General features: G+C 53.4%; 1 protein-coding gene across 4 annotated transcripts in view; it reads right to left on the bottom strand.

Annotated features, from left to right (window-relative positions):
- The window catches only part of PRKAG2 (protein kinase AMP-activated non-catalytic subunit gamma 2), a 421,421-nt gene extending 402,897 nt beyond the window's left edge, over positions 1–18,524 (bottom strand). The window contains exon 1 of one of the 4 annotated variants that reach the window (XM_049861967.1): positions 17,853–18,524. In XM_049861967.1, the coding sequence (XP_049717924.1) occupies positions 17,853–17,966 (114 nt within the window). In that variant the 5' untranslated portion in view covers positions 17,967–18,524. The remainder of the gene's footprint in view (positions 1–17,852) is intronic. The other 3 variants (XM_049861966.1, XM_049861962.1, XM_049861961.1) reach the window with 3 other exon arrangements.
- Positions 18,525–18,783: the final 259 nt, after the last annotated feature.

Raw genomic sequence — 18,783 nt, 5'->3', positions numbered from 1 at the left:
GGAGACCCGTGCCGACCCGCGGAGGCCCCGACTGTGTGTGGGTCACGGGAGACCCGTGCCGACCCGCGGAGACCCCGACTCTGTGTGGGTCACGGGAGACCCGTGCCGACCCGCGGAGGCCCCGACTGTGTGTGGGTCACGGGAGACCCGTGCCGACCCGCGGAGGCCCCGACTGTGTGTGGGTCACGGGAGACCCGTGCCGACCCGCGGAGGCCCCGACTGTGTGTGGGTCACGGGAGACCCGTGCCGACCCGCGGAGGCCCCGACTGTGTGTGGGTCACGGGAGACCCGTGCCGACCCGCGGAGGCCCCGACTCTGTGTGGGTCACGGGAGACCCGTGCCGACCCGCGGAGACTCCGACTCTGTGTGGGTCACGGGAGACCCGTGCCGACCCGCGGAGGCCCCGACTCTGTGTGGGTCACGGGAGACCCGTGCCGACCCGCGGAGGCCCCGACTCTGTGTGGGTCACGGGAGACCCGTGCCGACCCGCGGAGACCCCGACTGTGTGTGGGTCACGGGAGACCCGTGCCGATCCGCGGAGGCCCCGACTGTGTGTGGGTCACGGGAGACCCGTGCCGACCCGCGGAGGCCCCGACTGTGTGTGGGTCACGGGAGACCCGTGCCGACCCGCGGAGACCCCGACTCTGTGTGGGTCACGGGAGACCCGTGCCGACCCGCGGAGGCCCCGACTGTGTGTGGGTCACGGGAGACCCGTGCCGACCCGCGGAGGCCCCGACTGTGTGTGGGTCACGGGAGACCCGTGCCGACCCGCGGAGGCCCCGACTGTGTGTGGGTCACGGGAGACCCGTGCCGACCCGCGGAGGCCCCGACTGTGTGTGGGTCACGGGAGACCCGTGCCGACCCGCGGAGGCCCCGACTCTGTGTGGGTCACGGGAGACCCGTGCCGACCCGCGGAGACTCCGACTCTGTGTGGGTCACGGGAGACCCGTGCCGACCCGCGGAGGCCCCGACTCTGTGTGGGTCACGGGAGACCCGTGCCGACCCGCGGAGGCCCCGACTCTGTGTGGGTCACGGGAGACCCGTGCCGACCCGCGGAGGCCCCGACTCTGTGTGGGTCACGGGAGACCCGTGCCGACCCGCGGAGGCCCCGACTCTGTGTGGGTCACGGGAGACCCGTGCCGACCCGCGGAGACCCCGACTGTGTGTGGGTCACGGGAGACCCGTGCCGACCCGCGGAGGCCCCGACTCTGTGTGGGTCACGGGAGACCCGTGCCGACCCGCGGAGGCCCCGACTGTGTGTGGGTCACGGGAGACCCGTGCCGACCCGCGGAGACTCCGACTCTGTGCGGGTCACAGGAGACCTGTGCTCCGTGAGTTTTCAGTGGCTGATTTTTCCGAAGTAGATCACCAGGGCTTTCGTCCACGGTGCCTCTGGGTAGACTCAAAACACCAACTTTTGGTTAGCAGCTATGACGGTTAAGATTGTGTGTCAGTTTGGCTGGGCCATGATTCTCAGTGTCTCTATGTGCTCACTCCCATGATGGGATTTGTCAGCCCCTGTGGCTAGGTGAATCAGCAGAAGCCTCTATTCTGATCCACAGACTTGGGAAATTCCAGCCTCTACAATCGCGTGAGCGGTTTCCTGGGTATAAATCTCTCTATATATACTTACACGCTTTACTGTTTTTGCCTCTCTAGAGAGCCAGGCCTAAGACAGCAGCCGATCACATTAAGGGCTTGCACCAGCCAGGGACTCCTTCCCTTAATTAAGCACCACTAATTACCCTGTGGAAACCCTGGTGGCGTAGTGGTTAAGAGCTACGGCTGCTAACTAAAAGGTCAGCAGTTCAAATCCATCAGGTGCTCCTTATAAACTCTATGGGGCAGTTCTACTCTGTCCTATAGGGTCGCTATGAGTGGGAATCGACTTGACAGCAATGGGTTTGGTTTTTAATTACCCTCGGTAGGACACCTTCCACAGGGAGGCAGGGGCAGAAAGAGGGGGCAGGAGGCTAAATTAATTCTTTGTGGTGGAGGTAGCTGACACTTGCTGAAACACGTCCTGTTCCTTCCACACCCTCCTGCACCTCCACCAAGCCTGCTCCCCACGCCTTTCTGCCCTTCCCTGGTTCTGCCATCTCCTGTCACTTCTGCCTTCTCGTAGGGACTGGCCTTTCATCATTCCTGCACAAGGGGGGATCAGAAACAGAAGCACAGCTGACTCAGCCCATGACAGTCACAAAGGGCAGCCTAAGGGTGGGAGCTGGTGTGAGCTTCACCTTTTCCTGGTGAAGAACTGGGAGACGCAGAGGAGGTATGCGCTCCCGCTCCAGACTCATCTAAGGACTAGAGGGGGCATGGCTTGGAAGAACCCAAGTGCCACCCAAAAGCCCCATAATATTCATTCTCTGGAGTAAAGGTGCAACAGCCCCAGGAGATCACTATCCAGTGCCAAATGCCTGAAGAAATGAGGGAAAAAAACACACTAACCTGAGAAGCTGATCCCAAGAATGCAGGCTGCTTTGCTGTCTTCCCCTACACTCTGACCTTCTAACCCAGAAAAGCACACATCCCCCCAAGGCCTGCCCCGCCTTCCACGTGTGGCGCCTCTGCTGGGAGCCCCCCCACCCCCACCCCACCTGTGGTACGGGGAGGTGGAGGCAGGTGAACATCCAGCCTTGAGCCACAAGATTCTGCTTACCGGGAACCAGCAGGTCAGACTTCTGAGCCCACCACCCCACCCTCAGTGCTCCACCCCAGGACTTGGCCTTCAAGTTCCCCGCAGTTCAACTCAAGGCAAAGGTCATCTCTAAGCACCTTCAACTAAGGATTGAAGCCTTCTGCCCTACGGCTCTCAAGGGCTTTCACTCTGGGCTCCAAGCCTTGGTGCCTCTGACCTTCTTACTATAAATACAGAGGCTGTTAAACACATTTGAACATTTATTTAGCCAGAGCCTTGCAACGGATATAAGCTAAATCACATTTGAAGTAACAACGAAAGAAGCAACTGAAAAGAATCAAACCACCTGAACATGGGACTACCCCAGGAATCTGGCTGGTGTAGTTGCCACACGGGTGGTCTTCACCACGGGCTAATGGATAGGGGAGAAAACCAACACTTCTAGAGCACAAGTTCTCACTCCTACCCTTGATCCCTCTCCGAAAAAACAAACCCACTGCCGCTGAGTCAATTCCAACTCAAGGTGATCTTATAAGACAGAGTAGAACTGCCCCCTAGGGTTTCCTAGGCTGTGATCTTTATGGAAGCAAACTGCCACATCTTTCTCCTGCGGAGCAGCTGGTGGGCTCAAACCACTGACCTTTCAGTTAGCAGCCGAGTGCTTTAACCACTGTACAACCAGGAGTCCTCCTACCCTTGATATGACATTTAATTCTCCCCAGACCCCGTAAGGTGGGTATAATGAGCCACATTTTACAGGTGAGGAAACTGAGACTCAGAAAGCTTCAGTAAACTGCTCACAGCTGTGACACAGGGAGTAAGGGGGGACAGGGTTCCAACCTTGGTCCTTCCACCCTGACAGAGAGCAGGTGTGACCCATCACATCTCCCTGCTCATTCAAAGACACTGTCTTAGACAGGCTAGTATGATGACAGCAGGCCCACACCTGTCCCCTCTGTAGGTGGACAACCCATCTCCACGGGCAGTGGTAAGGCCAGGGGCTGGTCTGCTCCTGGACCCGCCGTCCTCTCCCCCTGCTTGTGCTCCATATCTTGTGTCCAGCTGGGTGCCAAGCTGCCTCCCAGCGTTTCTGATCAAAGGGTCAGCCTGCTGTCAGAAATACCTCCTGGCACATTTCAGGTATTGCCACAACTCAATTAGGCTGAGCAAACAAAAAGCCAAAGTAACTTTCCCAGGTAGGAGACCAAGGAGAAGCCAACCAACACAACAGCGTTCCTAAAAATTGCCCTTTTATTAAACCAACAAAACATTATTTGTCTGAAAAGTCTCTTTCTGTGATATTTGGCTCTCTTAACGTCTGTAAACAATGGATTCACCCAGGTTTTTCAGAATTAGCTCATAGAGTTAACTTAGCATTTGGATCCTCAAAGACAGCCCAGTTTTTGCTTTTTTGCTGTTTTAACTTGGCCGCTGCATTTCCTCACCATCACCATCAACATCAGCATTAGGGTCAGCTAGGTCAAGAGGTTGTTGATCCCAAGAGCATCTCTAGCAACCTCCCGTGTGGAAATCTCTCTGCATACCAAGATTGCAAGCTGTCACCTACAGACAGGACCACAGGAGTTCAGAACAGGAAACCATCACTGACTGGGATTTCAGTTGGGTCTTGAAGTACGGTTTGGATTTTGGTCAACAGAAAGGAGGACTAAGGGCATCCCTGAAAGGGCACGTAGGTGGTAAAGGCCTGGTGGGGGCTTGATACTCGGCATACATGTGGACTGACCAAGGACTGAGCAGAGCAAGAAGCCACCTGCACCTGCTGGCTGTCAGTGGGACAGGGCGCTTGGAGCTACTCATATCAAGCCCTAGAGTTAAGGTGGGACCGCCATCTCAGGCTATGCACCCTAGAACCCCTCCAGATGCCCCAGCCAACAGGAGGTCTCAGAGAGTGCCCCCCAGGGCTCCTGCGCTCCCACCTCTTTTGAGATAGCCTGAAGTGGCTATAGGGGAATGAATGTGGCAGAGCATGCCCTTTTGCTCTCTCTGGACCTTTGTCCCCACCCTGTCAGGAAGGCAGCAGATGACTGCAGGCCTCATGCTGACTGCCCCTACCCCAAAGTCCACCACAGACAGGTGTCCCCTGCCTGTGGGCCCAGGCTTCCACATGCCCGACCAGCAGCCATGCCTGGATGGCTTCGTCTCCTGCCTGGGAAAGTTATTTTAGCTAAGAGTGCTTCCAGACAGCAGAGTCTCTCTCCCCGCGCATCCCCAAGGTCAAGGCTGGTCTCACATGACAACAACATGCATGCTAACGGGGAGGGTCACAAGGAAGCCTGAGCAGACAAGAGGGAGGAGAGGAGGGCACTGATGGGGTCTGCTGAGGTAGGCTGAAAGTAACCCAGAGTCAGGGCAATAGCAGACCTCACTGGGGGCTCCCAGGCTGTCCCACCCACCACCTCTCCATTTCTGGACTCCGGCAGCACCCAGAGCTGGCACTGCTCACCCAGCATCAAGCAGGCACCTTGGCCTCCTTCGTGCACAGCCCAATCCCATACCCCACAGGGTCTCGGCCCAGTGTGCTGCCCACTCCCAACTGTGACGATGACGTGGAAAGGCTGGATGGCGGGAAACTCTAATCATGAAATCTGGAGGCACGGGGGCCACAGGGAGGACGTGAAGAGAGATGGATGGCTCTGCTCTCCACCCAGCACGTGCGAAGACCCGGCTGCATGAAAGCAAGTGCTTCAGAATCTCCTGTGGTAGTCTACAAGAGTCTCCCTCTCGGACCCCGCCCCAGCTCTCAGGAGCATTTCAGTCTCAGACCTGCCTGTCCACACTGCTCCAGCCACACTTCTGCCTGTGCGCCCTTGTAGTGTCTCCCCTCCCTACGGCCTCCCCCTCGAGCCCCTTCTCTCACCCAGAGCCTCATACCACCCTCGGTGCCCTGTGTCCACGGCCCTTCCCTTGGGCCACGCACTAAGGAAACACCATGCAGGCCAACTCAGCCTTTCACCCAGGCTGGCACCAGCACAGTTGGCACAGCTCTACCCAGAGGAGGAGGGCACCATGCCCCGTCTCACCACCCAGACCCCCAGTGGTCAAGGAGGGGAGGCTGGGAAGCAGGCAGGGGGAACACATGGAGAACACACCCTTTCCTTGCAGTGGGTGGGTCCCAAGCCCAACAGGAGAAAGAGGCGCGGTGGCTGGCCAGCAGGGCCATGCTGAGGCAGATCTGGACAGTTGAGAGAAATACTCCATGCAAGGAGGGCAGCTACAAGGACAAGGTATGGCTTTTCTGAGCTACAGTGGATTCTCATCCAGTGTCTGGAAAATTGCTGCACGAGGCAGGAGATGCGGAAGCCCTGGGCCACCAGGAGCACGCTGGGGTGAGTCCCTCCTAGCCTGCAGGGCAGGGAGCCGGACCCTACCTGCACAGTGACCTCACCGCACTGCACCTCCGACAAAGGACCGTGTGTGTGACTGATGTGCCAAGGCCGACGCGTCCGTGGCCCACTGACCTTTGGCAAGCAGGCAGGCGGGAAATGGCACCCGGTTACAAAGGGGCAGCCTTGTGCAAAACATCACCAGAGACTTTGAAACTGCCCTCAGAGAAAAAACACACTTTAAAATGTTTCCCGAATGGTAGTGAATATTCACCCTCTGAAGGTGGCTTTAATTTCTGAAAACACTTCAAAGTTTATGGACCCAGGTCTGAGAGTTAGGGCGGATGACCAAGGAAGTTAACACTCGTATTAAAACAAAATGAGAACTGAGTATAATGAAATGCTGTTACTGCTACTAACAGTAATTTACCATGATAATTCCTGTTGCTGGTGGCTCATAACTTGGCTCTGAAATTTACTGGCTAAGAGCACAGCACCAAGCTCAGCGTTCAGAGAGAGAAATACCACACGCATCACACATAACACACACACAAACAATACACAGACACCGCACGCCATACCACACGTACACACATCATACACACACACATACACACATACCACAACACACAAACCTACACACCACACAGTTATACACCCCATGACGTGTTCAGTGCCTGACACACAACAGGCTCTCGATAAATGCTTGATGACGCAGTAAGAAAATCTAGTATAGCTTTGGGAACTATGCATCTATCCGATAAGGGTTTAATATCCAAGAATACATAAAGAACTCCTACACACAACTTAACAATGAAAAGATGGACAACCCAATCAAAAAATAGGCAAAGGACTTGAGTAGATATTTCACCAAAGAAGAAATACAAATGGCCAACAAACACATGAAGATGGTCAGTGTCATTAGGGAAATGCAAATCAAAACCACAAGGAGATACTGCTTTACCCCCACGAGGATGGCTGTTGTAAGAAAAAATGGAAAGCAATGAGTGTTGGTGAGAATGTGGGGAAACTGGAATCCTCATCCATTGTTGGTGGGATTGTAAAATGGTACAGCCACAGTGGAAAAGAGTTGGGTGGTTCCTCAAAAAGTTAAACATAGAATTACCATATGATCCAGCAAAGCGGCTCCTAGGTATATGTTCAAAAGAACTGAAAGTAAGGACTCAAACTGATACTTGTACACCAATGTTCATTGCAGCATTACTCACAACAGCCAAAAGGTGGAAACAACCTAAATGTCCATCAACAAATGAATGGACAAAATGTGGTGTATACATACAGCAGAATATTGCTCAGCCACAAAGAGAAATGAAGTCTTAATACATGGTACAACATGGAGGAACCTTAAAAACGGTATGCTGAGTGAAATAAGTCAGTCACAAAAGGACAAATATTCTACGATCATACTTATATGAAATATCTAGAACAGGCAACTGTATAGAGACCTAAGTTTATTAGTGGCTACCAGGGGTGGGTGAAAGGAAGAGGGGGAAAGAGGGGCTCATTGCTTAGTGGACATTGAGCTTCTGTGTGAGGGAAAATTTGGGAAATGAATAGTGGTGGTGGCCAAACAACATGATGAATGCAACTAATGTCACTGAATTGTACATGTGAAAAATGTTGAAACGGCAAATGTTTTGTTACATATATATTTACCATAATTTTAAAAAAAACAAAGAAAAGCTGGCATAGGATTTCCTGCTCCCCTGTGTAATGTTCATTCCAACACTCAGTTATTGAAAAACCTAGAAAAAAGAACTAGAGAGTACCCACCTTAGAAATTATAGAAAGTGGATAACATTTTTTGAGATGAGAAGGCTGAAAAATAGCCTTTAATGACCTTCACTGAACAAGGGGTCAAGCAAAGAGTAGGGAGACCCAATCCTCACCAAGCCACCGGCAGGCTGCTACCCAGGCAGCTACAGTTTGTCTTCTGTGCGTCCGTTATACTGGTGGGCATCTCTCCTGATCCTACAGTCATCACCTTCTTCCCCAAGGCCACCTTGACTGTTCACGGGGAATCCAAAGCCAGAGCGGGGGACACAGCTGAGCAGGGACATGAAGCGCCCAGTTAAGATGCAACAGAGAGTTTCCTTGACAGGTTGGACTAGAAGGGGTGTGAGCATTAGGCTGCCTGGATTTCTCTTTATGGGGAGGGTGATGACATTATCAATAGTAATAGCATCTCACGGGTTATTTCAGAGACAAAGAGAGATGACTTACATAACAGCATGGCCTGGCACATAGCGAGCACCCAAACAATATTCACTAAATCTGATGACAACTGTGCCACCCCAGGTGGTATTTGATAATCAATACTAGTGACCAGTCCTAAAACCCAGAAAAAGCCCACTGCCCACGAGTCAGTTCCGACTCATAGCAACCCTACAGGACAGAGTAGAACTGCCCCATAGAGTTTCCAAGGAGCACCTGGTGGATTTGAACTGCTGACTTCTTGGTTAGCAGCCATAGCACTTAACCACTACACCACCAGGGTTTCCTGACCAGTCCTAGCCACCAGAAATGAATATGCCCATCACGCAGCCTCTGAGTTGCAAGGAGAAAGAAAGTTCTCTGGGGGTGCTGACTGCACAACAAACATACTGGCGACAAGAATGTTAGTCTCCGCCTGCGTCCCATGGCTATTTGCAGGGCCAGTGCTGAAAGGCGGGTGGAGCTCGGCTGGAGGTTTCCATATCAGCCCAACAAATGGCAGCCTACTTGGAGGTTGGCCTGTCAGCCTTCTGGGAGCTGAGCAGATGACTGGACTGGGTGGCCCCTCATCTCCCCCTACTTCTCTGCACCCTCTGGCTGTGCAGAAGGGCCAAGAAGGGGGCTCTGGATAAGCAGAGCAAGTCCCTCCCCTACCCTAGCTCCACCACACCGAGATTTGCAGCAGAGGAGGAGCAGTCGGGGTGGAGAAGGCAAGGGAAGACCTTGATCGAGTGTCTCCAAACCCAGCTCTCTACGAAACGTGGAACAGTTCAATGAGCTGCGAAAAGCCCAGCCTCAGCACCCCTGGAGCACGCTCCCGTCTCTGCTCCCCAGCACCCTGCTCAAACGTCTCTACTAGAATATACTGGGAGCTTTGGGGCTGATCCTCAGACTGTGCTTTGTGGGCAAACACCCTGTCTTGTTCACCTTTGTATTCTCAACACCTAGCACCAAAACTAAACCCACTGCTGTGAGTCAATGACAACTCATAGCGACCCTACAGGACACAGTAGAGCTGCCCCATGGGGTTTCCAAGGCTATAAATCTTTACAGAAGTTGACTGCCACATCCTTCTCTCATGGAGCAGCTGGTGGGTTTGAAGCACCGATATTCAGTTAGTAGCAGAGAGCTTTAACCACTGCACCACCAGGGCTACCTCCTAGAATACCTTAGCACAGTGCCTGGAAAATAGACATATTCATTGATAGAATTTCCAGCCCCAGCTCTCATCCTGCCTACCTGCAAAAAGTGCCCTTTGTAACCCTCCAGCTCTCCACCTCTCTACCTACAAATTGAGAAATTTGTGCCAAATGGTCTAAAAGTCTAGGATTCTCCCTCTCTGGCGCCCAGCCCCAGCTTGCCCAGAGCACATGCTGCACTCTAACCTCCTGCCATCCTTCACGGTGGGGCTCCCGCGGTGCTCCCGGGACCTCAGCCAGCTCGGGATCCCCTGCTGGGGGCACACCAAGGGCCGAGCCTGCAGAGCCCAAGCTGCTGCAGAAGGAAGCAGGGCTCCCCGCAGCTAGGATCAGGCCTCTGCCCGGTGGAGGAAAGGCGGGGACCTGGGGTTACAGAGAACAGACTGGTCTTTGCTGCACGTTCATCAGCAGCTTCGCTGCCAGGTCAGCGTATATCAGAGCACAGGCTTCGGGGAAGCCCCACAGACGGTGGTAGCCAATTGGCCTGTGACAAGCCATGAGCTGGCACAGAAGGGCTTCCTGTCAACAGGAAGTGAAGGATGGAGATTAAATTATTTTCAAAGTACGGAGTGGAAGAGAGAGGTGGGTGAGATTCAGATTAACTATTCCAGTGCAGGGCTGAGTGGGCACAGCTGCAGTCCTTCCCCTCCTGGAGGCGCACACCTCCAACATGAGCCCTTTCTTTGGCGCGGGGCATACACTGGCCCATGTGCGGGTCTCTCCGAGGGCCCTATGGCTAAGCCTGAGACACTGCAGGCTCCTCCATGGCTCCCCTGCTCACCCTCGAGCTGGGTTATGGTCAGTGAGCCGGGCAAACAAGAGGGTCCTGCTGGCCTTGTCTGCACAGCACCCTGTCTGCCTCTGCTGTGCCACGTTGTGAGAGGTTCGAAACTTGTGGGCATTTGATTCGGTCTTCCGGTTACCAAGATGGGTTGGTCCGCCACCTTGGAAGGCATGGGGCAGCAGGTGTTTCATTGTGACCACACTTCCTGCTCACCGACGCACTGTCCCTGGGTCACAGGAAGGGCTCACAGAGAGTGAAAAGAGCCGAGAAGGAGAGCAGGATTCTACACCAGTCACTTAGAGTGCCACATCCTGTTCAATAACCTTAGTGGCCCCAATAAAAATAAAATGGTGCTCACTCGTCTCAGCTGGCCCCGTATAAAGTGGGGATGAGTATGGAGACAGAGGGATTCCATTCCTGTGTCATACCCAAGGCACTGAGTACCCGATTCTGCAAAATTAAGCATTTTGTACATACTCTGCACTGTGTAACAGTGTGAGCTGTTCACAGGGTCTGGACTCCCTCTGCATGGGGAGTCATGTACATATTCTTCATCTGCCTGGCCCCCCTCCCCACAGGCTCCACACTGGGCTCTGTGTGTAACTGGCATTTGGCCAACACGCTCTGCCTGTACCTCAGGAAGGCACCCACTGGCTAACTTGCTCACAGTGGGCAAGCAAAGCAGGGGCATCCAGCCTCATTCATAAACCTCATAGCCACGGAACAGTTCTGGGGCTCCATCCCTGAGTAACTTGACTCTGGGTCCCAACGTCATAGTCTGGGCCAAAATCTATGCTGAGGGGCTCCAAGACCCTCCAGTACCTAAAGAGCTGGCCCACATTGGGCTACCCTGGCTGGAGGATGGCCTGTGCTTTTATCTTCATTTGAAAGTCAAAAATACCCTGCCTTCGTATCTCTTCTCCAGGACAGGTGAAAAAGGTAGGTAGGTAAATAGAGAGATTGTTAGAGAGAGAAAGACAGAATGACTCATGGGGGACAAAAGAAACACATTATTATTGCCCTGGTGCAAATGGTTAACCTGCCTGGCTGCTAATCAAAAGGTTGGAGGTTCAAGTCTACCCAGAGGTACTTCAGAAGAAAAGCCTGGCAATCTACTTCCAAAAAAACTCTATGGAGCACAGTTCTACCATACATGGGGTCACCATGAGTTGGAGTCAACTGGCTGCTGGTGCCTGGGAAGCCCTGAACAAATTGTTTTGAAGGCCCTATGAAACCAAAACCAAACCCGTTGCCATCAAGTCCATTCAGACTCATAGCGACCCTACAGGACAGAGTAGAGCTGCTCCACAGAGTTTCCAAGGAGCACTTGGTGGATTCAAACTGCCAACCTTTTGGTTAGCAGCCATAGCTCTTAACCACTACACCACCAGGGTTTCCTGGCAGAGCAATTACCCGAACAACTTGTAAGAAATGCAGAATTGTGGGCCCCCCTCCTCGAAGACTCTGATTCAGTAGGTCTGGGCTGAGGCCTAGTATTTTATATTTTAAACAAATACTGGGTGATTCTAATTAAGGAGGTCCTGTAGCCACATTTTGAAAAGCATTGCCCTCAACCCTAACCCGGGAGATCTTGCTCAGGTGGTACAATTTGACCAGGGTAAAGGCCAAGATCAGAGCCATCTGAAGCCTCCATTACGCCAGGAGGCAGCTCCCTTTTCCTCCGCAGAGACCTCAGCCCAGGGTATTTCAGTGGTGTTATGGGCGGCGGCAGGTGCTGCCTGGATTCAATGCTCCATTCTCAGGGCAGAGCAGTAGCCCCCCATCCCCACATGTCTGCTTACGCCCCTCCCTCCAGGAATGCCCAAGCAGAGCAGAGCTGGCTGGGCAGAGGCTTCTGGTCGGCAGCTGGGGCCTGGCACTCCGGCCTCCTCAGCAGGTCAGGCTTCCTTGGGAGACCCCACAGACAAATACATCAGCAAAGACATGCCTTCCAGACCGAGTCACGTCTCCACATCCTTCCCCAGGGGCCAGCTGCTCTTCGGTCTATTTTTGGTTTGTCTCCAGTGATGCTGAAGGGTTTCTGGAGCACCTCTCCCAAGGGGGCCAGGGACATGTGCGCTCTGTTGGTCACGCCTGCCTACTCAGCAGCAAATATTCGGCCGCGGCGTCAAATCTGCACTCCGCAAGGCCTGCCTCAGTACCCCCACTGGCTCCTGCCCCAGTCCTTCTCTCCAAATTCCTATATCCCCCTGGGTCTCCTACAGTTCCAAACACCCACAATACCCCGGCCAGCAGTCATTAATTAACGTATATCTGAGAGATATACGGATTTCAGCATAAATAGGGAAGCTGCTTTTATCAGACAGACAAAAAAGGAGGAAAGAACATGCTTGCTCCTGGCGACAGCTGCTCTGGCAAAGTTCTGGCAGAAAGCCACTCACAGCCATGCTTCCAATGAGTTACTTTCTCAAATCATTCCAACCAACTTTATTACTGTCCTCCTTTACATCAGGAATGAAGGCTAAGAGGAGGTAAGACAAGACACTAACTCACCACAATTCGAAACACTACAGCCACCTTGCTGCTTTGAAAGGCCCAGAGACACTCCAGAAAGGTAACTGTATTCAATCCCTCCTCTCCCACTTTGCCTTTCCCTGACAGTATCCAAAACGTGATCAAACAGCCTAAGAATGGGGCTAAAATCAAGCAGAACTACACCCTTAGATAGGGCGAGGGCCATTTCCCTTCCCATCCATCGATGTAATTCCATGTATGTATTACTTTATTTAATAACTCAAAGTCTCCCACTAGCCACCTATGACAGCCCATTGGCCCAGGGTGTTCCCTAAAGTGGCTTTCTCCTCTCTGGTGCCTCGAGGCATAGCAGGGGCTGTTGGTCAAAAGAGTGTGTATGTGGAGGGGTGGTGTGGCTAGTTAAGGACAGGAAATTAGAGGAAAATTATCAGAGCCTGGGAGGGAGGTTGGCAATTACCGCCCCAAATACCGTGGTCATGCTTTGGTTCATGCACTGGATATTGGGCTGCGGGCTGAGATCGACTGGGTCCAAGAGGGTCTCGGAGGCGTACAAATTCAAGAATAGGCAAGCTGTTTGGACACTAGAGGCCCTCAGAGGCCTCGTGACTGTGAGCACCCCTGGAACACCACCAACTGAGCCCCACCCACAGGAGCCACACTGACTCCCAGGAGCAACTCCCTGGTATCCAAAAAGTCCTGGAAAATGACATTCTTTCCACCCCACGATCATGTGATCTAAGGATGAGGAAGAGGATGCCATTTCCTGGGGGGGTGCTAGTGTCAGCTCACATCCACCCAGACTACAGCTGAACACATCATTTTCCGCCAAGAACCAGCTCTTTATACTGAACATCTCAGAACCAGGCCATCAACTCAATACCCATCTCCCCCGCCCTTTGTCAGAAGCTAGGCTCACCAGCGATTCCTTCTACTGTTTCTCACAGCCACACTTCCTTGTTACTCTAGTTCAGGCCCTCAATAGCTTTACCTGGATTTATACTGGGGTTCGGACTGGCTCCTCACACTAGCCCTCCTCCCCTTTGCACACAGCCACCAGGCCAGTCTCATGAAGCATCATTCCCATTACTTTCGATAGCTCCTCTCTTAGTTAGGGACCCCAAAGCAAACCTGAGACAGGGACGTAGGCTCAGTACTTTATTCCAGGAAGCACAAGGAGGCAGTGAGGAAAGTGGGTCAGGGAAGCCAGAAAAGCCAACGACCCGTTGCTGTCAAGTTGATTCCAACTCACAGCGACCCTACAGGACCAAGTAGAACTGCCCTATAGGGTTTCCAAGGAGCTGCTGATAGATTCAAACTGCCGACCTTTTGGTTGGCAACTGAGCTCTTAACCCTGCCCTACGAGGGCTCCAGAAAAGCCAGTAAGGGCCCTTTAATGAGCAGACTACCACCATGGGCAACTGAGGCTCAGTCCTGCTAGGGGCAACTGAGGTACCTTGCAGAACACACTTTCAATTGTCTCACCAAGGGATGGGGATGCTGGGATGCCTATCCACCAACTACATCTCTCATTAGATAAGTGTCCCGAGGGCACAATCATAGCATTTCCAGGGGGCCGAGCAAGACGCCATGGTCCAGGAGAGCTCCTTCAGGCAGAGAGTAAAGACACAAGTAAGTAGCCACTGGTATGAGATGCTTCAGCGAGCTTAGGGTGGCCATGGGCGCATGGGGTAGGGCATCAACAGCATCTGCTGTAGCTTCTTACTGCCCAGGGAAGAGGTCTTCACTCCCTGGCCTGACCTTAAACTTCAAGTTGCTGCATAAAATACAGTTAAATTTGGATTTCACATAAACAATAGATAATTTTTAGTATGCCTTATCTGGGACATACTTATACTAAAAATTATCCTGTTTATATGAAATTTAATTGAGCATCCTCTATTTTTATTTGCTAAATCTGGCAACCCTACTTGGAGGCCCTCCTTGACCTGGCCTCGATTCATTTCCTACTGCCCTGATTCTCAAACTCTGCTTCATCAAGAAGCGACTCTTCACTCAACCTGGAAGCAGCCTTCTAAACTCCTCCTCTGGGGAGGTGCCCATGCTGGCCCCCTGATGGGAGTAACTCCCCTACTCCTCATACCTGTCTCTAGCCTACCCACCCTCTTGGGGCCTAATGTCCTCTCTCCCTTCTAGAAGCCTGGACTGCCTGCATAGGTCGTTTTATGACCTCGTATCATTTCCTCTCTTCTGTCTGAATGCCTAGCCTGGTACAATGATAGCATGTCATTGCCAGCTAGGGATGAGACCCCCAGCCCCAACAGCCACTGTGAGCTCCGTGAGGGTTTGACACAGCCTCTCTTGCTCTCACTGCTTCTGCCACTTCAACTAGACGCCGGGCGGCGTCAGCCCTCAGTGAACGGCCATGGAATCAATGAATGAATGCTACTTTCCATGAGGGCCGGGTCATGCCAAGAATGTTATAGAAAGCAGCCAAAGTCATCACTAGCAGTAGGAAGGGTGGTTAAAGTTTCTCAACTATAACATGGCCTTTCAGCTCCCACAGCCTGGCCTCTCAGTCATTTCACTGGTTCTGGATTTGTTCCTACACCCCCTTCGCCCGACACTCACTGCTCACACAGGGCATTTGGGGCCTGGTTCAGGTACTTTCTCACTACAATCTACAATCAGGCTTTCCACAGGACAACGTGATTTTAAAAAACTTCTCTCTCCTTTTTTTTTTTTTTTTGCATTAGGTGCTCTGGTGTATATGCAATAGCCGGTTGTTTTTTTTATGGTTTATTTTTGTTGTTGCTGTTAAGTATACACATAGCAGAACACACACCAGTTCAACAGTTTCTACATGGACAATTCAGTAACACTGATTACATTCTTTGAGCTCTGCAACCATTCTCACCCTCCTTTGCTGAGTTGCTCCTCTCCTGTTAATAAAGACTCACTACCCCCGATGGTTCCCATACAATCTTTCAAGTTGCTGCTATCAATCTGATTCCATACAGATCGTTCTTCAAAGAGAATAATGCTCAAGGCAGACTTTTTTCACTAACTAGCTAAACTATTGTTCGGTTTTAAGATGACTGCAGGGAAAATTTTTGGTTTAAGGTTTAAAGATTATTTCAGGACAAAAGTTTCAGGGGTTCATCCAAACTTCATGGCTCCAGGAAGTCTTGAGTCCCTAAGAATTTGAAATTCTGTTCTGCAATTTCCCCCCTTTGATCAGGATTCTTCTATACAATCTTTGATTAAAACGTTCAGTAATGGTAGTCAGGCCCTGTCCAGTCCTTCTGGTCTCATGGCAAAGGAGGCAGATGTTCATGGATACGCATTCCATATCCTCCTCCTATTCCTGACTCTCCTTCTTCCTCTGTTGCTCCAGGGGAATAGAGACCAATTGTTGTACCATGAATGGCCACTTGCAACCTTTTAAGACCCTAGGCACTATTCATTGAACTAGGAGATAGAACAGAAGCACTGAACACATTATTTGGTCAATTAACTGGGATGTCCCATGAAACCATGGCCCTAAAAGTCTAAACCAATTTTACATTGGTTATTTTTTTTTTTTTATTTTATCTGAATATCACTACATCCCTGTTGAGTAGGTAAAGCAGGTATTATTACCTCCTTTTGACAAATGTGAGAAACTGAGTGGTCAAATGGTTTGCTCAGGGAGTCACTACTAACGGGAAGTTTGTAGTAGCAATTCTCTAACTTAAAATTTGCAAACATGGTCAAAATACGTCTTCCATTAGCGATGTAAAGTGCCACTCAGGTCACTGTTGTGGCCACACAGCAGCTCTGGGCCCAGCCTCCCGCTCCATGTGCTCAGCGCTGTGCCCGGAGGGCTGCCCACGTGGCCCTGTACGCGGCTGCCTGAATCAGGACAGATTAGAAATCTGGGCTTCCGCCCCCTGGACTCTACCCAGGGATGGATTACCCAATAAACAAGGTACGCACGGGCTTACTTGTGCTTACTTACTAATCTGTAGTGCACAATTTCACGAGTTTTTCACCACATCGAAACCCACGTTAAACTGTGCATTACTGATTAGTACATAAACACAAGTAAACCCGTGCCCACCTAGTTTACTGGTTAATCCGCCCCTGACTCTACTCTTCGTCGTCCAAGAGTTATACACACATCAACCGGAAAGTTTAAACAGGAGGACCTTGGAGAGAGTCTAAAAGTTAGAGGTGCGTCCAATAAACACAGAAGGGAAGTGCTAGTGGGGTTCCGAGGGGAGAATAAACGGCGGCTACCCGAAGGCGCCCCACAGGCCAGGCCGCCTTGGGGAAGCACTAGCTTTAACCAGGTGTGGGAGGGAGGCGGGGAGACCCACAGCGCACTCTCACCCTGTTCCCAAAACCAAGCATGTGCGTGCGTGCATGTGTGTGTGTGTGTGTACAAATCTTTACCTAGTCGGTAGAGACCGGGGGTATGACTCAGTCGGGGGCTTTCTGACCCGTAAGGGCTGCAGAGCAAGTGCCACCACCCGAACCCCTCCGCATGGGGAGGCAGGGGCAAGGGGCCACCTGCGAGCTACCTGTGCAGGCACGCCTCAGGGCAAGCGCATGACCCCCCGCGCACTCCTGGACTGCACAAAGTCTAGCCGCAGACGGATCCAGACAGCCAAAGTCTTGGCCCGGCGCCAGCTGGCCCCGACTGAAGTTCGTGGCTGCCCTAACGGGTCAAGGCGCCCCCAGCCTCCCAAGTACGAGGCCCGAAACCTGCTCCTGGGGCCGGACGAGGAACGATGGCCAAGGAGCCTCTGCCCAAGCCCCGAGAAACCCCAAGGGAAAGCAGGGGGCAGCCCCATTGCAGGGCGCAACCAACCGGCGAGGCTCCCCGCGCGGCCCGGAGCGCGCGCCACTCGCCTGCGGCTCCACCCCCGCCGCGCATCCGCGGCGCGCCCCGCCTCCCGGAGCTGGGCCACCAGGTCCTTTCCCTGCAAAACAACCCGGCGCACCGCCCACCGCACCGGAGCCCTCAGGGTCCCGGCGACGCCCCGCGCCCGCCGCTGCCTCAGACAGCCGGCTGCAAGCGGCAGGAGCTCGGCTCCGGACCCGCCCTGCGCCCTTCCCAAAGAGGCCCGAGTGACAGGAGGGTCGCGGGCTCACGCGGGGCGGGCACGCGGCAGGGCCGCGAGGCGTGAGACCGCAGCGGCGGAACTCACCGGAATATGCACGCGCAGCGAACGCCTCTTGGGGCTGGAATTTTTCTTGCTGCTGCTCCCGCCGGGGCTGGAAACATCCTTCTTCTTCTTGGTGTCCATGGCCGCGCTTCCCATAACTTTAACCCAAAGTTAATTCCGGGCGACTTGCTCCTGGAACCGTCCTCGGCTCTCACCTTGGCCCGGAACTTCCCTCCCTCCTCTGGCCGTCGGACTGGATCCCTTCCACTTCTGAAGACACCTTGCGGAGACTTCCGCGGGGAGGTGGAGCGGGGACTCGCGGCGGCCGCCAGCCGGGAGGGGACGAGCTCCGAGCTCAAGCGTCCTTTTTTTCCTAGTAGCTCATCGGACGCCAAAGCAAAGCCCAAGGCTGTTCTGTGAGGCTCTCGGAGCCTTACACATGGCAGAGGGCTCCCGCCGCTGCCGGGTGACAAAGTTTCCTTCCCTTCGCCAAGCAAAGCAACATTTTCCACCCCCTCGGCCCTTTGCACAGGCTCCTAAAGGTGATCTGGAAGGCAGGTGCAATTTAAAAAACAACTCGGAAAAACAGTCCTCCTCTGCCCGCGCCTGGAAGGGAAAATCTGGCGAGAATAGGACAGTTTGCATATAAATACCATCCAGGACCGCAGAATCTGCCAGCCCGAGCCTGACCGGCCAGTCCCTCCCGCGGCGGGGGCGGGGAGGGAAGAGGAGGCGCCAATGCAAACAACTGCTCTCAATTGGGCGAGTGGGTGTCCGCGAGCCCGAGTGCGGGGGGTGGCTTGCACCGCCCAGCCGGCGGGAGCTGAGAGGAGGCCGGGCCCCCACGCTTTCCCCGCCGCGCTGCCGCGCCAGGCGGCCGCGCGGGACCACGAGCAGCGAGGCGGCCTGGCCAGACTCGGGGAGCCGCGAGGCTGGGCGGGAAGGCGGCCGGCTTGGAGCAGGAAGTGCGCGC

The sequence above is a fragment of the Elephas maximus genome, chromosome 20, assembly GCF_024166365.1.
Source record: "Elephas maximus indicus isolate mEleMax1 chromosome 20, mEleMax1 primary haplotype, whole genome shotgun sequence".
Classification (NCBI taxonomy): domain Eukaryota; kingdom Metazoa; phylum Chordata; class Mammalia; order Proboscidea; family Elephantidae; genus Elephas; species Elephas maximus.
The sequence above is the reverse complement of the archived record's forward strand: the minus strand, read 5'-3'. Positions and strand labels throughout refer to the sequence as shown.